Source organism: Lutjanus erythropterus, chromosome 16, assembly GCF_056507025.1.
Source record: "Lutjanus erythropterus isolate fLutEry1 chromosome 16, fLutEry1.hap2, whole genome shotgun sequence".
NCBI classification, from domain to species: domain Eukaryota; kingdom Metazoa; phylum Chordata; class Actinopteri; order Lutjaniformes; family Lutjanidae; genus Lutjanus; species Lutjanus erythropterus.
Genome location: NC_139332.1, coordinates 1260794 through 1277644, shown reverse-complemented (window position 1 = coordinate 1277644; position 16851 = coordinate 1260794). Strand labels below are relative to the sequence as shown.

At 38.5% G+C, this 16851-nt stretch overlaps 1 protein-coding gene across 5 annotated transcripts in view; it reads right to left on the bottom strand.

Annotated features, from left to right (window-relative positions):
* epb41a (erythrocyte membrane protein band 4.1a) overlaps window positions 1-16851 on the bottom strand; it is an 82248-nt gene that overhangs the window by 33396 nt on the left and 32001 nt on the right. Inside the window, exons 10-17 of one of the 5 annotated variants that reach the window (XM_084738492.1) lie at window positions 16702-16799; window positions 16430-16605; window positions 15055-15302; window positions 10741-10815; window positions 9647-9682; window positions 6425-6487; window positions 6265-6312; window positions 213-383 (exon numbers count right to left, since the gene is read on the bottom strand). In XM_084738492.1, coding sequence (XP_084594618.1) covers window positions 213-383; window positions 6265-6312; window positions 6425-6487; window positions 9647-9682; window positions 10741-10815; window positions 15055-15302; window positions 16430-16605; window positions 16702-16799 — 915 coding nt within the window. The remainder of the gene's footprint in view (window positions 1-212; window positions 384-6264; window positions 6313-6424; window positions 6488-9646; window positions 9683-10740; window positions 10816-15054; window positions 15303-16429; window positions 16606-16701; window positions 16800-16851) is intronic. The other 4 variants (XM_084738487.1, XM_084738488.1, XM_084738489.1 and 1 more) reach the window with 4 other exon arrangements.

Below are 16851 nucleotides of genomic sequence, written 5' to 3'. Positions count from 1 at the left end.
ACAGAGATCGAACAGGGATGTGTTCAGCCTAGCTTAGCACAAGACCAGAAGCAGAGGAAGCTGCTAGCATAGCGACATCACATGAAAAAACACACCTTTCAACAACTCGGAGGCTTTCAAGTGAAAAAGACTGTATGGATGATGTGACACTGTGGATGGAGTACTCAGCAGCACTGCTGCAGTGTGTTTCCTGCTCAGGGTGTGCGACTCACCGCTGGTTGCAGCTGGCCATTGATGCTCACTGTGCGGAAAGGCGAGTTGGTGGAAAGACGCTTGTCCCACTCACTGGGCCGAGGCTCCGGTACTGACTCCATGAAACTCCTCTTCAGCTCACTGATGCTAGTGTGGTGACGCATGATCTCAGTCTGGGTCTTATCCAGGTCCTTCAACAAGAATGGAAGAGTCAGAACAGGTGGAATGATGGGGAAGAATGACAGTAATAAGACATCAAATAGGATGGTAGAAACCGATAAAGGAGAAGGGAAAATGAACACAGGGTCATATGGAAAATAAATGTTTATATCAGTGAAGAAAGGAGACAAATAGCCAAAAGTTGTATGTTGAAGTTGTAAATGATTCCCCAAATTTAGCCTGCCTATTCCCAATGACATGCTGAGGTCATGGAAGAAGATATTTTTCAGACAATCTAGACATCAGACTGTGCTGGGAGGAGCCATCATCTGTGATTCAAGTATCAGCCCAGCAGCATCACTGAGCTCTTAAATTTATAGCCATGTCTAAATATCCCTCATGTGTGTCATGATAACAGAAATAAAGCAGCAGCTGTGCAGAGGATAACTCCTGATTAGCTGTTACTAATAAAGCACAGGTTCACTGGCTCACAGACAACGGCTTTCACCTGCACATGGTGAGCAGGTCTGATGATTGCAAAAGCAATGAAGATGAATGACATGCACATCCATACCCAGGTGGGTGCAGGACACAAGCAGCACACTGATTATTACAAGCTCCCAAAAAATCCAGTATATTAAAAAAGAGAGTAGAAGAAATTAGGTGGCTTAAAGCTATTTATGTATAATTATAACATTGAACTAATTTTGCACAAATCTTGTTTCCTGGGTCATGAATGAACTTCAGTGTCTGCAACATGGGTCAGCAACCTTTACGGTCAAAACAGACAGTTTTGGCCAAAAAAAGAAAAAAAAAAACTGCCTGGAGCTGCAGCAAATAAATTCTCGCTTTTGCCTGAGGATTTTCTTTTTTCTTTGATTTGGCATCCACAGCAAGCTTATGGAGACTTGAGAAGACGAGCCATCATCACAATTTAGAGGAAAAGCCACAGACGTAAGCTATGACATGCATTTTAGTTGACAAAATATTTTTTGATGTATACATAGTTTCTACAGGTAAAGAATCCACTTACAGTGTAATTCAGTTCCATTTCAATTTACTCAATGATTTTTAAATACAACTTTTTTGAGTCTCTAAAACTTTAAGTTTATCCAAAGAAAAAAAGTTAACTATCTCAACAAAAAAAAAAATGTAATTTGGTAAAACTTTTTCAAAACTTTAGAATTTGAGCTAAGCCCAAAACTCAAAAATCTACTACAGTTTGAGCTTTCTCAGCTTTTTCGTTTTTACAGTGAGATCTATAACAATGACAAACAAAAAATTAAACATTACAAATACAAACAAAAAAACTGTTACTGATTTCTAGATTTTTTTATTATTTTTTTTTTTTTTGCCAAAGTGGCACTGTTTAGGACAATTTTGTTGTACGTACATAGTAAATATTTTTGGATGATCAGTGATAATTTGAATAATGTGATCTCTTCGTTGTAGCCAGAGCTGTTCTTTCTGTCTTTCTTTTGACAGGGGTGTTGATTTGACAAAGACTTTGAAGGTAAAATGTTGCATCATTACATTTTAGTGTTCAGTGTGCAGACATTCTCTTTCTCTCGTGGAATGACAACCATGAATGGTTTTCCTTCATGATCAAACAGTTTAAACAGTCAAACAGTCATTAAATGCTCTGCTTGTGGACTTTAAAGGGAAGATTTACCATTATTCATGTGGATATCCAGTCAGTGTTAATGATAAATGTAGTCAACTGAAGCAATAAATTCTTCAGTGCTGCTATACTGACCAAGAAAGCAGAGTTTTCCTGCTCTCAGAGCCATGCAGCAGTCTTCAAACAGGCAGGCTACACTCTGTCTGGATAAAAGCACTAACTTCATGTAGATGATAAACCCTTGAATATCGAAATGACTCATTAACATCAGTTATAAGTACTTAGTACAATTTGAATTAAAATCCAAACCTTTCATCTGCATTTTTGTAGTGTTTGCCTGTAGCCTGTTTCCGCCACTGAAAGAAAAAAATATCCTCAAGGTAAGTCATAATTATGAGATAAAAAGTCAAAATTATTAGATAAAAAGTCATAATTATGAGATAAAAAAGTCATAATTATGAGATAAAAAGTCAAAATTATGAGACAAAAAAGTCATAATTACGAGATAAAAAAAAGTCATAATTATGTGATTAAAAAGTCGAAATTATGAGATAAAAAGTCAAAATTATGAGATACCAACTGCACATGCGCTTCAGTGACGCTGTCTTCACAGGACCCTCCATCACCTTTCAGGCACAACCATGGCGTGCATGGCATGCTAGCGATATATAGTGCTACATAAGGTAATAAACATTACATGCTTAAAGACGACATATGGTTCTTCACAGTCAAAAGATATGATCAAAACTACAACAAGTGTTGATTAAAAGACTTTAAAATAATACCAAACTCCTAACATTTACAAAAGTCACCTCGAATATGTAGCACTATATATCGTTAGCATGCCATGCACGCCATGGTTGTGCCTGAAAGGTGATGGAGGGTCCTGTGAAGACAGCGTCACTGAAGCGCATGGCAAGTTTGTATCTCATAATTTCGATTTTTTATCTCATAATTATGACTTTTTTATCTCATAATTATGAATTACCTTGAGGATATTTTTTTCTTTCAGTGGCGGAAACAGGCTTCCATAGCTATCTGATCACAAATGGGCCAATGAAAACAAGGACATGCAGATGAAAAACACCCAAAAATGCTCCAGCAGACACAGGTTTGGCAAAGAGGTGAGAGTGACCACTGAGCAGAACAGAGCAGGAGTTGGGGAAACAGAAACCTCTTTAATTGAATGCTGCTGTCGACAATGCATTAAACATCAGTGCTTAAAAATAACTAATACTCTGAGTATTTTTTGACAAGAATACTTTTCCTAGGTTTGTTTAAGACTAGTACTTGTACTTGTAATAGAGTAATAGTTTAGTAATGTAAAGGTACTTGTAAATGAGATTTTCCACAACTGCTACTGCCTTGTTGGCCAAAACACAGTGATAGGAGACAAAAATACCCAGCACGCCCCAGAGGAAGCCACTAGAAATTCAAGCCTGTAGTGCTTTCTTAAAGGGATAGTTCACTCAAAAATGAAAATTCAGTTATTATCAATTCACCCTTGTGCAGATTGAGGGGCAGGTTTATTTTGCTAGTCCACAAAACACTGTTGGAGTTTCACAGGTAAACACCACTGTAGAATCTCCCAAATAGTGGAAGTGAATGGTGACCAGTTTTCAAACGTAAAAAACAACTGGATAAAAAAACAAACAAAACATAAAATGCCTCTGTGCTGCTTGTCTGGCATAATCCAAGTCCCAACATGCTGTTTGCACATCATCACACTACACACACGCCCAGTTCAGACAGTGTGCACGTGAACATGGCTTCAAGCTAAGGATCTGCAGTGAAGATTCAGGATGAAATCATGGTGTGAATAACATTTTTTAGACAACTTGGCATGTTGGGGCTTTATGAGACTTGGATTACACCAGACGAGCAGTATGGAGGCATTTTGTGTTTTTATTCTGTTTTTTTTTTATGTTTGAAAATTGGTCACCATTCCCTTCCACTGTTTGGGCGATTCTGCAACACTGTTTCCCTGTGAAACTCCAGCAGTGTTTCATGAACTAAAGAACTAAACACAACCTTCAATCGGCATGAGGGTGAGTAGATAATGACTGAATTTTCATTTTTGGGCGAACTATCCCTTTAACAACAATGATATCACTGTGTGGAAGAACAACAGATTTTGCGACAGGAGAATTCAAGTATTTATTTTTCCAGCTGACTACATTTACCCTCAACACTGACTGGACATCCACATGAAAAGTGGCAAAAAAGTCCCTTTAAAGAGAGCAGGGCTGAGGCAGAGCTGTAAACTGAGCAAGGCTAAACACATCCTGGACATACAGCAGATCCAATCTGAAATTTATCTGCTCTTCAGGATGTAATGGTTAAAAAACTATTTCCCAACATGTCCAGTTAATCATGTGTAGTCATGAGAAAAGGCAGCGTGACAGTAGTCTCCAAGTAATCGATTCATTTACTGCATATTTAAATGAAGGTAGGGCTGAATGGGAGAAGCAAACACATTCAGTAAAAACACATGAAGAGGTGTGTGACATGTCACATTCATAGCAGGCTGAGGTTGTATCCAAAAGCCAGGTGTTTAGAAAACAAACTCTGAGCTGTGGGTTTGTCACTATGAATGACCCTTTATATACTACAGTACTACTCTTTTGAATCAATGACAACATTAAATATAGGAATTAATGCAGTTTTAAAAGGTAAACTTAGAAACAGTAGTGCTTACAAGTTGTAGTAATGTTAACATGTCATCCCTTTCTGATCACAGCAACAGAAATTCAGATTCACAGACAGAGAGTAAACACAGCATGAGCTTTGACTGGGAGTTAGGACGACAGTACAGTGGAAACCTCTTATACCAGTCATATCGGTCTGGATCAAATTGATCACTATAGGTCATGGGCTTTGTGCTCAAACATTTTTGACACTTTTGGCCACAGCAAGCTTATGGAGACTCAAGAAGACGAGCCACCGTCACAATTTAGACAAAAAGGCATCAAGCCATAGGATATGATGCTCATTGACATAGTTGACAAAATATATTTTGGTGTATAGGCTACATATTTTTACAGTTAAAGAATGTAAGAATCAATTTATACTGTAAAAACTGTTGAGAAAACTCAATATTTCAAGGTAACATACTGCAATAGATTTATAAGTTTTGACCCCAACTCAAACTGTTGAGCTTTGAAATAACTTTTAACATTTTTTGCTGACTCTAATCTTTAGTTGACATAATTTACTTTTCTTTTTTTAGATAATCTTGTATGTAAAAAAATGTGCTTGAAAATGAAATGGTTTTTACCTGAAAATACTAAAATGTTCTCTCACCATTCAATTTGTATTAAATCAATTTACTCACAATTATTAAATATAAAAAACAAAAACAAAAAGATTTGCTTTTTTTCTTCCACATTCAGGGCTGTATTACATGAGCCAGATTCAACTACAGGTGCTTCTGTGCCCGTCTGTTTTCTGTCCTCATCACTTGCCGACTGTTCTTGAGACTTCTTGATTCTTATGAGCAAATTATTTATTATAACAGCATTGAATGATGCTGTCACAAAATGTTTGATCCATTCCTGCACTGACATTGACTGTAACTGTCAGTGTAAGTGGTTTCCACTGTATTACATTAATCAAAGGAAAAGATACTAGAAGTCCTCAGCAACCACAAGGACCAATGAGAAACAGTGTCCATAATCTGTAAGTGATTTCACTGGGAAATATATGACTGGGAAAGAACAAAAAGGATTTGCTTTTTTCTTTTATCTTAGTTTACTTGTTTGGTTTCACCAAATCTACTGATGGATGTTTATGCAATCGTGATAATGTAATTTGATCCTATAGACATTCAACAATTAAGATATTGCTGTTTTGCAAGACTTCTGACTACACCAAATACATAAAAAGGTCTGTACAAAGGCATTTACTAGTTTCTGACATCTGGGTTACTCTATGTGATCTTGTTTTGATAACTAATTTAATACATTTTCACTTCCATTCACTGAGCCTCCTCTGAAGCAGTTTGTAGCCCTCCTGGAGAGGCACACTTCCACTCTGCAAATCTCTAATTTACATGACTGAAAACAGGCCTATATATCTTGACTGATTCCAGCAGAGAGCGTACTGTGAGTCCAGACGATGATGTCATAGCTTATGTCTCAGACAGTTTTACGTACTTTTGTTTGTTTCAGCACCAAAAGCAAGCTGCAGTTTAAACTTTTTCTTAAAGGAAACCTTTCCCAATCATATATTTGAAAAAAAAAAAAGGATACGAAATGACAAAGACAATGTCAAAGTGATGTGAAGCTACTTGCATGAGAATCAGAAAGGAAAATAGTGCATGCCAAGCCTTTAGGATTAAGCTGAAAACAAGGTAAGAAAGTAAGAGAAACATACACATCAAAGCAAAAAGAAAATGATCACTGTGTCCATGCAAATAGCCAGAACAGATATCTGAAGACTGAAGATACAAACCTCCAACATTAAATTGCTATGTCTGATATAAATAGTTTCACCCTCAAGTTTCTTTGCTCTTTTCTGTGGGAAAATGAGGACAGAGGAAGAGCTGGTTGAAAGAAATGCAAAGTTCATCCAAACATTTTAATATATGATTTGCAGTGGAATCCAATGAGCAGCACTGACCATGGCAATGACATGAAACACAAAAAAAAAACAAACAAACAAACAAACAAAGGGCTCTGGGGTTGCAGGAACACGGAGTGTGTTTCACAGTTCCCAGTGTACCCAGTTCAGCTGGCAACAGGTGAAGGAATCAGCTATGCACACACCAGTCATGTGGAAACAGCCAGGCACAGTCATTGCTGTGAGTGAGTCAGTCACATGCAGTGCATGCAAAGGCTGCTGCAGTGCAGTGGACAGGAGGAGCAGCACCACTCTGTGTCTGTGTGTCACTTCAGGAATTTGCAAATTTTAAAAAAATCTGTAATATCTGTCTTAAAATGTCAAAAGTGATCAAATAAATTACAATTACAGGGCCTGACCGATACATTGGCATAATGGCATGATATTATCTAATAATTTTAAATTGCAATAATAGAATTTTTGGCCATTTGGGGGCAGCAGATTCAAGTTGTGAACACAAATTATCAGCTGTTATATTGATATACAAATTCAAATATATTATTTAAACATCCAACCGTTACAGATCATGATTTGCATTCATCTGGAGTCATGTTTATAAACAGGTGGAAGTCCAAGTCTACTATTCACTCACTCTGAGAAATATCTGACTATTAGCTGCTAAATATTCCACAATGTTGTGTAGAGCCCGTCACAAATATCTGTATCAGTGTCTCCATTACATAAAACCATGGAGAGATACGAGTATTTTTAAAATCCTACATTTACTTTATAAAGTTGTAATTTTATGAGCATGAAATAGTATTTCAGTGCCCACATTTATGTAAAAAAAGAGAATATCTGCCAATATATTGTATATTATATTATATTAATTCTGAATATGTAACTACAAAGCTTGACACTTTAATCAAGGCCACTGCAAACTGAGTATTTCTGGTCACAATAATCACAGAAAAATCAGCAAAATCCTGGAGGGAGTGATTCAATCAATCAATCAATCAATCAATCAATCAATCAATCAATCAATCAATCAATCAATCAATCAATCAAACAAAACCAACCAACCAACCAACCAATCAATCAATATTGTCCCAAACAGAAATGAACACATGAATATGTGTAACAGCCAAAGGTGTCCTCACTCTCACAAACATTATTTTGTGAACCACTATACCCGCCTGTTGATTTCTGGAGAATTTTGGAAAAACTAGAAAAACACTTTTTTGTAAAAGAGCTGCAGGAATGGTAGTGACTAAAGAATTAATAATTAATAATTACTTCCATAAAGAACTGATTTCTACGGACCCTGCAGTAGCCATAGAGAGAAAAAAACAACAGCGTTGCTGAATGAGTTGTGTGTTTTTATGCACAGTGGGCAGACTTGGATTAAGACATACTGAAGTTGCGTGTTGATAGTCTACCTATGCGTTCAACATAGGCCAGTCTGTTGTGCTGCTTCTCTGTATATACATTTATCTTGTGCACATAAATTAAACCAAGCATGGGGACGAGTATTAAATATGTAACACCTCCTGCTGATACATTTATTTAATATCTACATTTTGGTCTAAATGACCTTCATCAGGTAAACTGGCAGCATCCAAACATTTTCCATATAGACACAAACATAGACACGGCCTCTGTTTTCAATCACCCAATCAAAGGACTGCTGAGATTGACAACACCTGAATCTGATTAATGCGTTATCAGCCAGAATAGAGCTGAAAAAAAAAACACTAAATCACAATAAATCTTAAATATGGATTTTGTCTTACATACAAGTTAAAAAATGTAAAAAAGTGTCATCATATATCATCTTATGCATCATCCTATAATAAATATATCTGTCCCAAAAAAACATTAAATGGTCATCAGACATGGATATCAGGACAAACAGAATCAATGTCAACAGGTTAACATTCATATAATTTAAATAGTAGAGGGAAAATATTAAAGGCTAGGGATAACTCTAATGACTTAAGTCTTTAAGTCAGAACATATTTCTCAGCAAAAACAAAACAAACAAATAACCCATCTAAAAAACAAATTGTCTTTGAGTTGAATCTTCCTCCGACACACCTGTCACACATTCTGGTGTGCAGAGATTTCTTTTTCAATTTTTTTCAAATATGTAACACTGGCAGCAAGTGTTTAAAATGGCTACTGCAGTCCCAATTCAAAACATTGGAACCAGTTGTTTTCCTCAGCCAGGCAGAGACAATGAACTGACATGAGCCAAGGATGAGCTCAGTATTAAACTTTGACAATGACAAGTCAGAACAAATCCTTCACTGTAAGTTGATCAGCTGTTTATAACTCTGTCAGTTGAAGTAAAATTAAGCTTGTTATCCTGAGTTCACTGACAGTCTGCCAAACTCCCTTAACATTTTGTTCAATTTAACTGTTATAAAACATCTGCTCCTTCTGAAAGAATATGAATGATTTCTTACAACTCATAAACAGACACTAACTCATTCTGCAAACATTCAGCATTAATTTAACTCCATGTAAAGTGAATAAACATGAAGCAGTGTGTGGAATCACACAGGCCACAACAAAAACAGACAATCTGCACCAGAATGGAAATTTCAAAGGAGAACATGCTGGCTGGAGTGCTGTTCGCAGGGAAGCAGGTATTTCAATTTAGTATGTTTCCTTAATCTTTGATGACATCTCATGGTCATTGTATAATTTAGAACAGTAAATACGTTACAGATTACTCCTTTAATCAAATTGTGGAAACTGGTTGTATCTTCTGGGCATCCAACAGTAATTCGAGAACTCGAGGTAAGACAGTGAAACATGGCATCAGTATGTATTTTTTCTCTCTTTGGCCACTCTGGGGCACTTCGTCAAACACTAAGTTCTTGTATAGCTGTTAGGACGATGGTACAAGCTGATCATACTAAAATGATGATGGTAGAAATCTTCCCAGAAAGAAAAACAGCCAGAAATCATAAAAGCATTCCGGGTGTCTGCAATGGAAAAGAGCACTGTTAGACCACAGAAAAGCAACTTAAAAGTCATTTTAAGTGTAAGTGATGCAGGGATGAGGATGGTGAGTCAGCAGGAATACAGGCTGGGGAGCATGCTAACCTTCCTCACTCGCACCATCTCCGTCTTTGTTTTGTCCTGAGGAGAGTGTTCCCCCATCAGAGGAAAGACACAGTTACTGTATGTTAAAGCCCTGCTTCAGTCCAACAAACCATTTGTTTGTTGTAAAAACACTTCCCAACTTCACCAAAATTGATAATCATGCAAAAACTTGTAAATTCTCAAATAAAAGCCAGTATTAATATTATGACCAAGTAGCCAGCATGAAGTGAAGTTGGCACAGTCTTAAGAAATAATGAGGTTTTATATTTTACAAGAGCTCACTGTAAATTCAGCATAATGAACATTTTCACATCACTCTAACTTTTCTCTTTGTAGAAGAAATACTGGTTGAATTCATGACTGAATTTATACCCTCGGAGTTTCATTGATGGTAGATTATAAAAAAAAAAAAATGGAAATAATCAGCAGAGTAGTGAGTATGACATGATTCTGTCATTGTGAATTGTTGCTGGTTAATGTACATTATACTGAATAGATCAACACAACAGGTAAACAAGGAGGAAGACTTTGCATTAACAGCAAATTAAAGTAATACTGTAATTTTCTTGCTAAAGTGTGTTTAAGATATATTAGTGAACAATATATTTTATATTTTCTCTTATATGTGGCCTTTCCAAACAAAGGCCTGATTCTCTCAACATTTGAGTCAATAAAGGCCACTACTTCATAGTTTACTGTACACATCATACAGGTTTTTCTTTTCTTATGGTGGTTTACTTTATTTAGATTTTCTTTCTTCTCCTTATTTACCTCCAAAAACAGACAGTACATGTTTTGTTATCTCCATTTTGCCAAAATGTCCTTGCTCATACTATATGGTATCTATTTTTTCTCTGTTGCTCTTGCTCTAACTTCTTTAATGCATGCAATGAATATATTATATATAATACTATATATATATATATATATATATATATATATATATATATATATATATATATATATATATATATATTATATTGACATTTATATTTTTAGAATCCTTTAGTTATTTAAATCTAGTTTAGTTCCTCATTGACATACTTGTTCCAACACTAGTTCAGTTTGATCATGCATCAAACAAACAAACAAACCTGGCTTTTTTTCTCTCTTTCCCCGTTGGCAGTGGTCACGGAGGGCGAGTGCCTCCGCTCTCTCCTGGCCACTGTCTGGTAGTACAGACAAAACTTATACATCACCATCGATTCTAAGCACAACAGGACTAAAAACCTTCCACAAAATAGTTTCTATGTTTTTTTGCACAGTTTCCATAAAAACAAAAAGTCACTACTGGCTACACTGACAACAAAATGATTCATGTGCCTCTGGTACACTACAATAAGCTCCATGTGAACACCTAACACAATAGTTCAACATTATTTTGCAACAAAAGTAAATGACCACATTTAGGCCTGGGCGATACAGCTACAGCAATGTCCCTCTCCTCCTTTTCACCTGCATTCATTTTGCCACTGTTTCTGTTTGTCTCACATGTCTCTCAGGCTGGTTGTTGTCTCATGTATAACTCCATGTTGTTTCCCACTTGTTGATGGTGCAATCAAAAAACACACCTATGAAATGATTGGCTGTTCATGGGTCACTGTAGCACCTCAGGATATAATGGGCTGTTTGTAAGCCAGGGAGGGAGCACATGTGGGGCTTGTCTGTTAAAGGATTGGCTGTTTATGTGTCAATCATAGGATGCTCCATTATAAAGGGATATCACAGGCTGTTTATGAGTGGGAGTGTGGTCATTTTGTGTTTTAATGGTGGTTTGCATTCAAAGTATTTAAATTAAACTATGACATATTTTATCAAACTACTTTCTTACTGCCATCGATGATGTGCCTATGACCAATAGTTACTGCTATCGTTTTATCACTCAGGCCTAACTGCATTCATCAAAATGTTGAAGTGTTCCTTTAACACTAGCTATAGACCTTTACCTGCTAAACAGAGAGGATATGTACAGTTTGGAAGGTTGAAAAAAAATCTGTAGCTATTAAACTATATTTCCAAAGATCTAAACTTTTCTTCTGTGAGTAGGAAAACTACGATGATGTAGAGAGTGGCCTTACTTTACACTATGTTGGAGCCACAGTAATATTTTTGTTGAACATGCGTCCGAACAAGTTCTCCCTGTCCACCCTCAGTGGCTTTAAATGTAAATGTTTGAGTCAAAAAACTGGCTTGATGGAGCTCGCCGGGATCGCCGTTCACGGGAACAGCTGATCGATTGGACGTCATCGCTGGATTTCTGTGTTTGGAGTTGGATCGTTTGGACAACGTGGGAAAATCAGGACAGCACCTGCTAGGATATCGAAAAGGACAACGAACTCAACAGAAGCCACGGACCACACCGGGACACTCTTCATTGCCGACCAACAACAGCAACAGTATTCATGTCTCTTTCATGCTAGGCAAAGCCAGAGTTGCAACATTGAAACAAGTGACGATTCCTCGTTTAAAACTCACTGCTGCTGTCCTTGCTGTTCGAGTGGACATAATGCTCAGAGCGGAATTACAGCTTCCATTTGAAAAATCACATTTCTGGACTGATAGTACTTCAGTTTTGAAGTATATCAAAAACGAGGACAGGAGATTTCAAACCTTTGTAGCGAACAGGATATCTACCATCAGAAGAGCAACTGATGTACAACAGTGGAGATATATTCATACCACCCAGAACCCTGCAGACGAAGCCTCAAGAGGATTTACAGTGGATCATTTGTTGACTAACAGGAGATGGATTGAAGGCCCTGAATTTCTGTGGAAAAAAGAAGAGGAGTGGCCAGCAAGCAGCTTGGATTCTGACATTGCTGCCGATGACCCAGAGGTCAAAAAGGAGCTCATGGCTAATGCAGTGATTGTCGAGGACACACCAAGTGCTACACATCGGCTGATAACATACTTTTCTGACTGGAAAAGGTTAAAGAGGTCAGTTGCATGGATCCTGAAGATAAGGAAGGCTCTACAGGAAATGAGCCGAAAAAAAAAACAGCTGAGTCAAAAGGATGCTAACATCAATAACAACCAGGTAGAACAGGAAATGCAGCGCATTAAAGCTGCATTTGGAGGACAGAATTTGACTCCAGACAATCTTTCAGAAGTGGAAATATCCATCATTCGCTTCACTCAACGAGAAAGGCTCCCAGACGAATTTGCTGCATTATCATCTGGCAAAGGTGAAGTAAAAAAAGAGAGTCAGATCTGCAAACTGGACCCCACTCTGGAAGATGGATTGCTGAGAGTTGGAGGGAGACTGAGTAAGGCAGCCATGCCTGAGGAGACAAAACATCCCATCATTCTATCCAAAGACCAACATGTGTCCTCTTTAATACTAAAGCACATTCATGAGCAGGTGGGCCATGGTGGGAAGTCCCAGATCTTCCTCCATTCACCAACGTTGGAGTGAATTATTTTGGACCGATCGAGGTCAAAAGAGGGCCTAACTTGGAAAAACGCTATTAAGTTATTTTTACTTGTATGGCATGTAGAGCAGTTCATTTGGAAGTTGCCTACTCATTGGATACTGACTCCTGTATAAATGCTTTGCGCAGGTTTGTTTGTAGAAGAGGACAGGTCTCTCATCTTCGTTCTGACAATGGAACCAACTTCACTGGAGCTGAAAGGGAGCTAAGAGAAGCTCTTGCTGCTTTAAATCACAGCAAAATAGTGAGCCTCATCTGCTCACAATGAAAAGGAAACCCGTCTTGCCACCCGGGCTGTTTGAGAAGGCCGATCTGTACATCAAAAGAAGATGGAGGCAAGTACAGTACTTTTTTGGAAACACTGGCTAAGAGAATACTTACCTTTGCTACAAGAGCGTCAACGATGGACTAAAAGAAGACAAAGTCTGGTGCCTGGAGTTATTGTGGTTATTGCAGATCCTACAGCCCCACGCAATTCCTGGTTGCTTGGAAAAGTCCTACAGACGTACCCAGACAGGAAAGGACTTGTGCGTTCTGCACAAGTACAAACCCAGACCAGCATACTGGACACGCCAGTGACTAAACTATGTCTTCTTCAAGAAGCTGAAATATGAGTTGTATCTAAACAGATATTGTTGGTGACCTCTGACCTATAAAAGAGTTTTTTTGGTTTATTGATTCATTTTCAAATGATTTATTGGCTCCATTATGTAAATATGTACTGAATTGTTTATGCCCTCCTGCCATTAACAATTAGGGGCCGGTGTGTTGGAGCCACAGTAATATTTTTGTTTGTTTTATTTTTTGTAAAGATAATTATATGTAAAATGCAGAAATGCAGTTTTGTTGTTTGAACACGGGGTGGAGCGCTAGATAAAACACAGGTAATATAAGGTGAAGCTGATGAGCAACAGGTGTGTGAACAGGGGCAAGCAAACAGTTTTCTGACCGTGTGTGTGGCAGCATGGAAGTTTTGTTGGACAATGTACTGGAACTGAAACTGTTCAATGGATACTTGCCTGTGATGGAAACCTGTCAGAGAAAGAATAATTGATTTAATGATGTACCTGTGTGAAGGTAAGCACATGTGAAAATAAATGGGTCACTGCACCCAAAGAGACCGGCGTATTGGACATTGGTTTATTGTTGTTGCCAAGAACACGCGTCCGAACAAGTTCTCCCTGTCCACCCTCAGTGGCTTTAAACGTAAATGTTCTAGTTTTTATTGAAAGACTCTACACACTACTTTACATCCTGTAAGCAAAATCACATTACTTCCCTTCTTGGTGGCTTTTTTGGCTTCTTATTATACCATTGCTCTTTATTTAACTTACTGCATATGCTACATTTCTTCACCCAATTTAGATCCACACTTCTGAGTCAGTACGAGTATTGACTCATTCACTCCAGTGGGACCAGTTACACTGTTACAACATATGTCCCTCATCCAATGTGCATACACAGTATTATTATATACTTTCATCACTTTATTTGACCCATGCAGAGTTTTCCCCTGCAAAGTTGTGAGGCTCAGTGGAAAGTATCTTTTGACAAGAGCCAGGAGGCAACTGTTTTTTGTTTTTTTGTTTTTTTGATGGGGGCTAGTGTGTGTCAGTGACAGACTGATAGCAACATTAAGGTAGAGCCTTCATGGCTGTAATCATGGCATGTAACAATAAAAAAAAAAAAAAGCCAAATGACATAATTTTATATGACGCTACATTAGGCTAACTTGAGATTTGGAAATATTACTACATAATGTGTTGCTATGACTAAGTAATTTATTCAATGCACATTTTAAAAAATCAACAGCTACAGTAGACTTTTACAAAGAACACAATCTGGAATGCAACAACCAAAGAAATTAAATAGTTACTGTCTTGACTTGTAAAATTATCTTTTAAGTTGACAAACACCATCAGTGAACACCTGATGGTACCAAAAACAAATACAGTACTGTAAAGAACAGTCCACTACCTTGATTTCTGGAGTGGACTGCGGTCTGGGGCTGTGACTCTTCGTGCGCTCAGCTGGTTGACTCTCCACCTTTACCTCAGCCCTTCTCTCCGCAGAGCGGTGGCCTTTGGGTGTCGAGCCATCATGGTGGTCCAAGCAGTGCAGGGTGGGAAGCAGCGGTGAAGGGGCTGCCTCCCCAGGAGACACCGGTGACATAACGGGGGCGCTGACTGGACGAATGGATTTATTGTCGGGAGTGGACACCATGGCTGGAGTGGACAGACAAAAGAGACAATGGCCTCATTGTGAAAATTCATGTATTAAAGGGAAAAATGGAAATTCAGTTATTATCTACTCACCCTCACATCGACGGAGGATCTAGTTTAGTTTGGTAGTCCACAAAACACTGGTGGAGTTTCACAGTATGGAGTACTTTTAACATTAACAAACCTTCGATCTCTCCAGGTCAACTCAGACAATAATGTTTAGTCTTGTTTTGCCTTTCCGAATTCACACAGTGAGAAAAAAAGAGTTCCTCAGCTCGTCCAGAGGCTGGAAGGGATGATAACCTAATCCAGGATGTGGCTGATTTGACCCTCGCTGTCCTCCCTGTCAGGTTCAAGCTAACAACAGATGGCTGGTTTCATGCTGGATCATCAGCACACCACAGTAAACAACAATGCATCTTGAACCTCCTTGTGAATAGTACGGCCAGTCCAATCTACTGCTCATGTAAGGTTACACACACACTACACATAAACACACACAAAGCTTCATTTTCTGCATGAGTTCGTCCTCTGCACTGTCCTCTACTGTAAAGAGACATTACCCATTAAACTGCCCATTAAAATGTGGGCTGTTATCAGCAAATATTACTACTTGAATTATTAACAAAGGAGCTGCACTCTTCATGTGACCTGTGTAAACAAGACCAACTACCCAGAGGCCTTTGAACCAATTTTTTATGGAGAGGATGAGGGAGAAGGCGAGGAGCATCCTGTCAGATTGCTCTAATCCTCTCTCCAGCCAGTTTGAGTCTTAAAGCTCTGGGAGGCACTACAGAGTTTTTTTCACAAACTGCTGTGTCCTGTGTTTGGTGAGCCGAAGACAAATTTCCACCTCAGTGGACAATGAAGATCTATTCTATTCTATTCTGTCCTATTCTATTCTATTCTATTCTATTCTATTCTAACCAACCAACCAACATTTCAGGAACACATGGTGTAGCCATGATGTGGATTAGGGTTAGGATCTAACAAGCTCTGGTGTCACAATACATGCACTCACTCTCACTCACTCTCACAGACTCACTCACTCACTCGGTCACACACACACACACACTCTCACACACACACACTCACACGCTCACACGCCTTGAGCACCACCAGCAGTGTACCTCCATCCAGGCTACGTGAGTTCCTTTTGCTGGAGGAGCGCTGGAACAAAGGAGCTGGTCTGTCGATGAGAGAGCTCGCCTGTCTGGTCTGAGCTTGAGTCCGACCGCTGTAGCGGAACTTGGAGCCCAACGCCAGGAACTTCCGAGGAGTGGTGGCCATCTCAGTGGACGTTAGCCTGACCACAAAGAACATCGATACTGATCTTCTGATCTGACTGCAGGTTAGGCAGCTGCCATATGCACAAACTGACTTAAAGAATACAACACCCTACCTGAAGAAGGTGTGATGTTCGACACACACTTTCCACAACTTCTTGGCTGCCTGGTAATTGGGCAGTTTGAAGCCAATTGCACTCTCATACTGTTCTACCTGTTGAAACAAGAAACACATACCTGTTAAAAACAAGACTAACAGAAAGAGC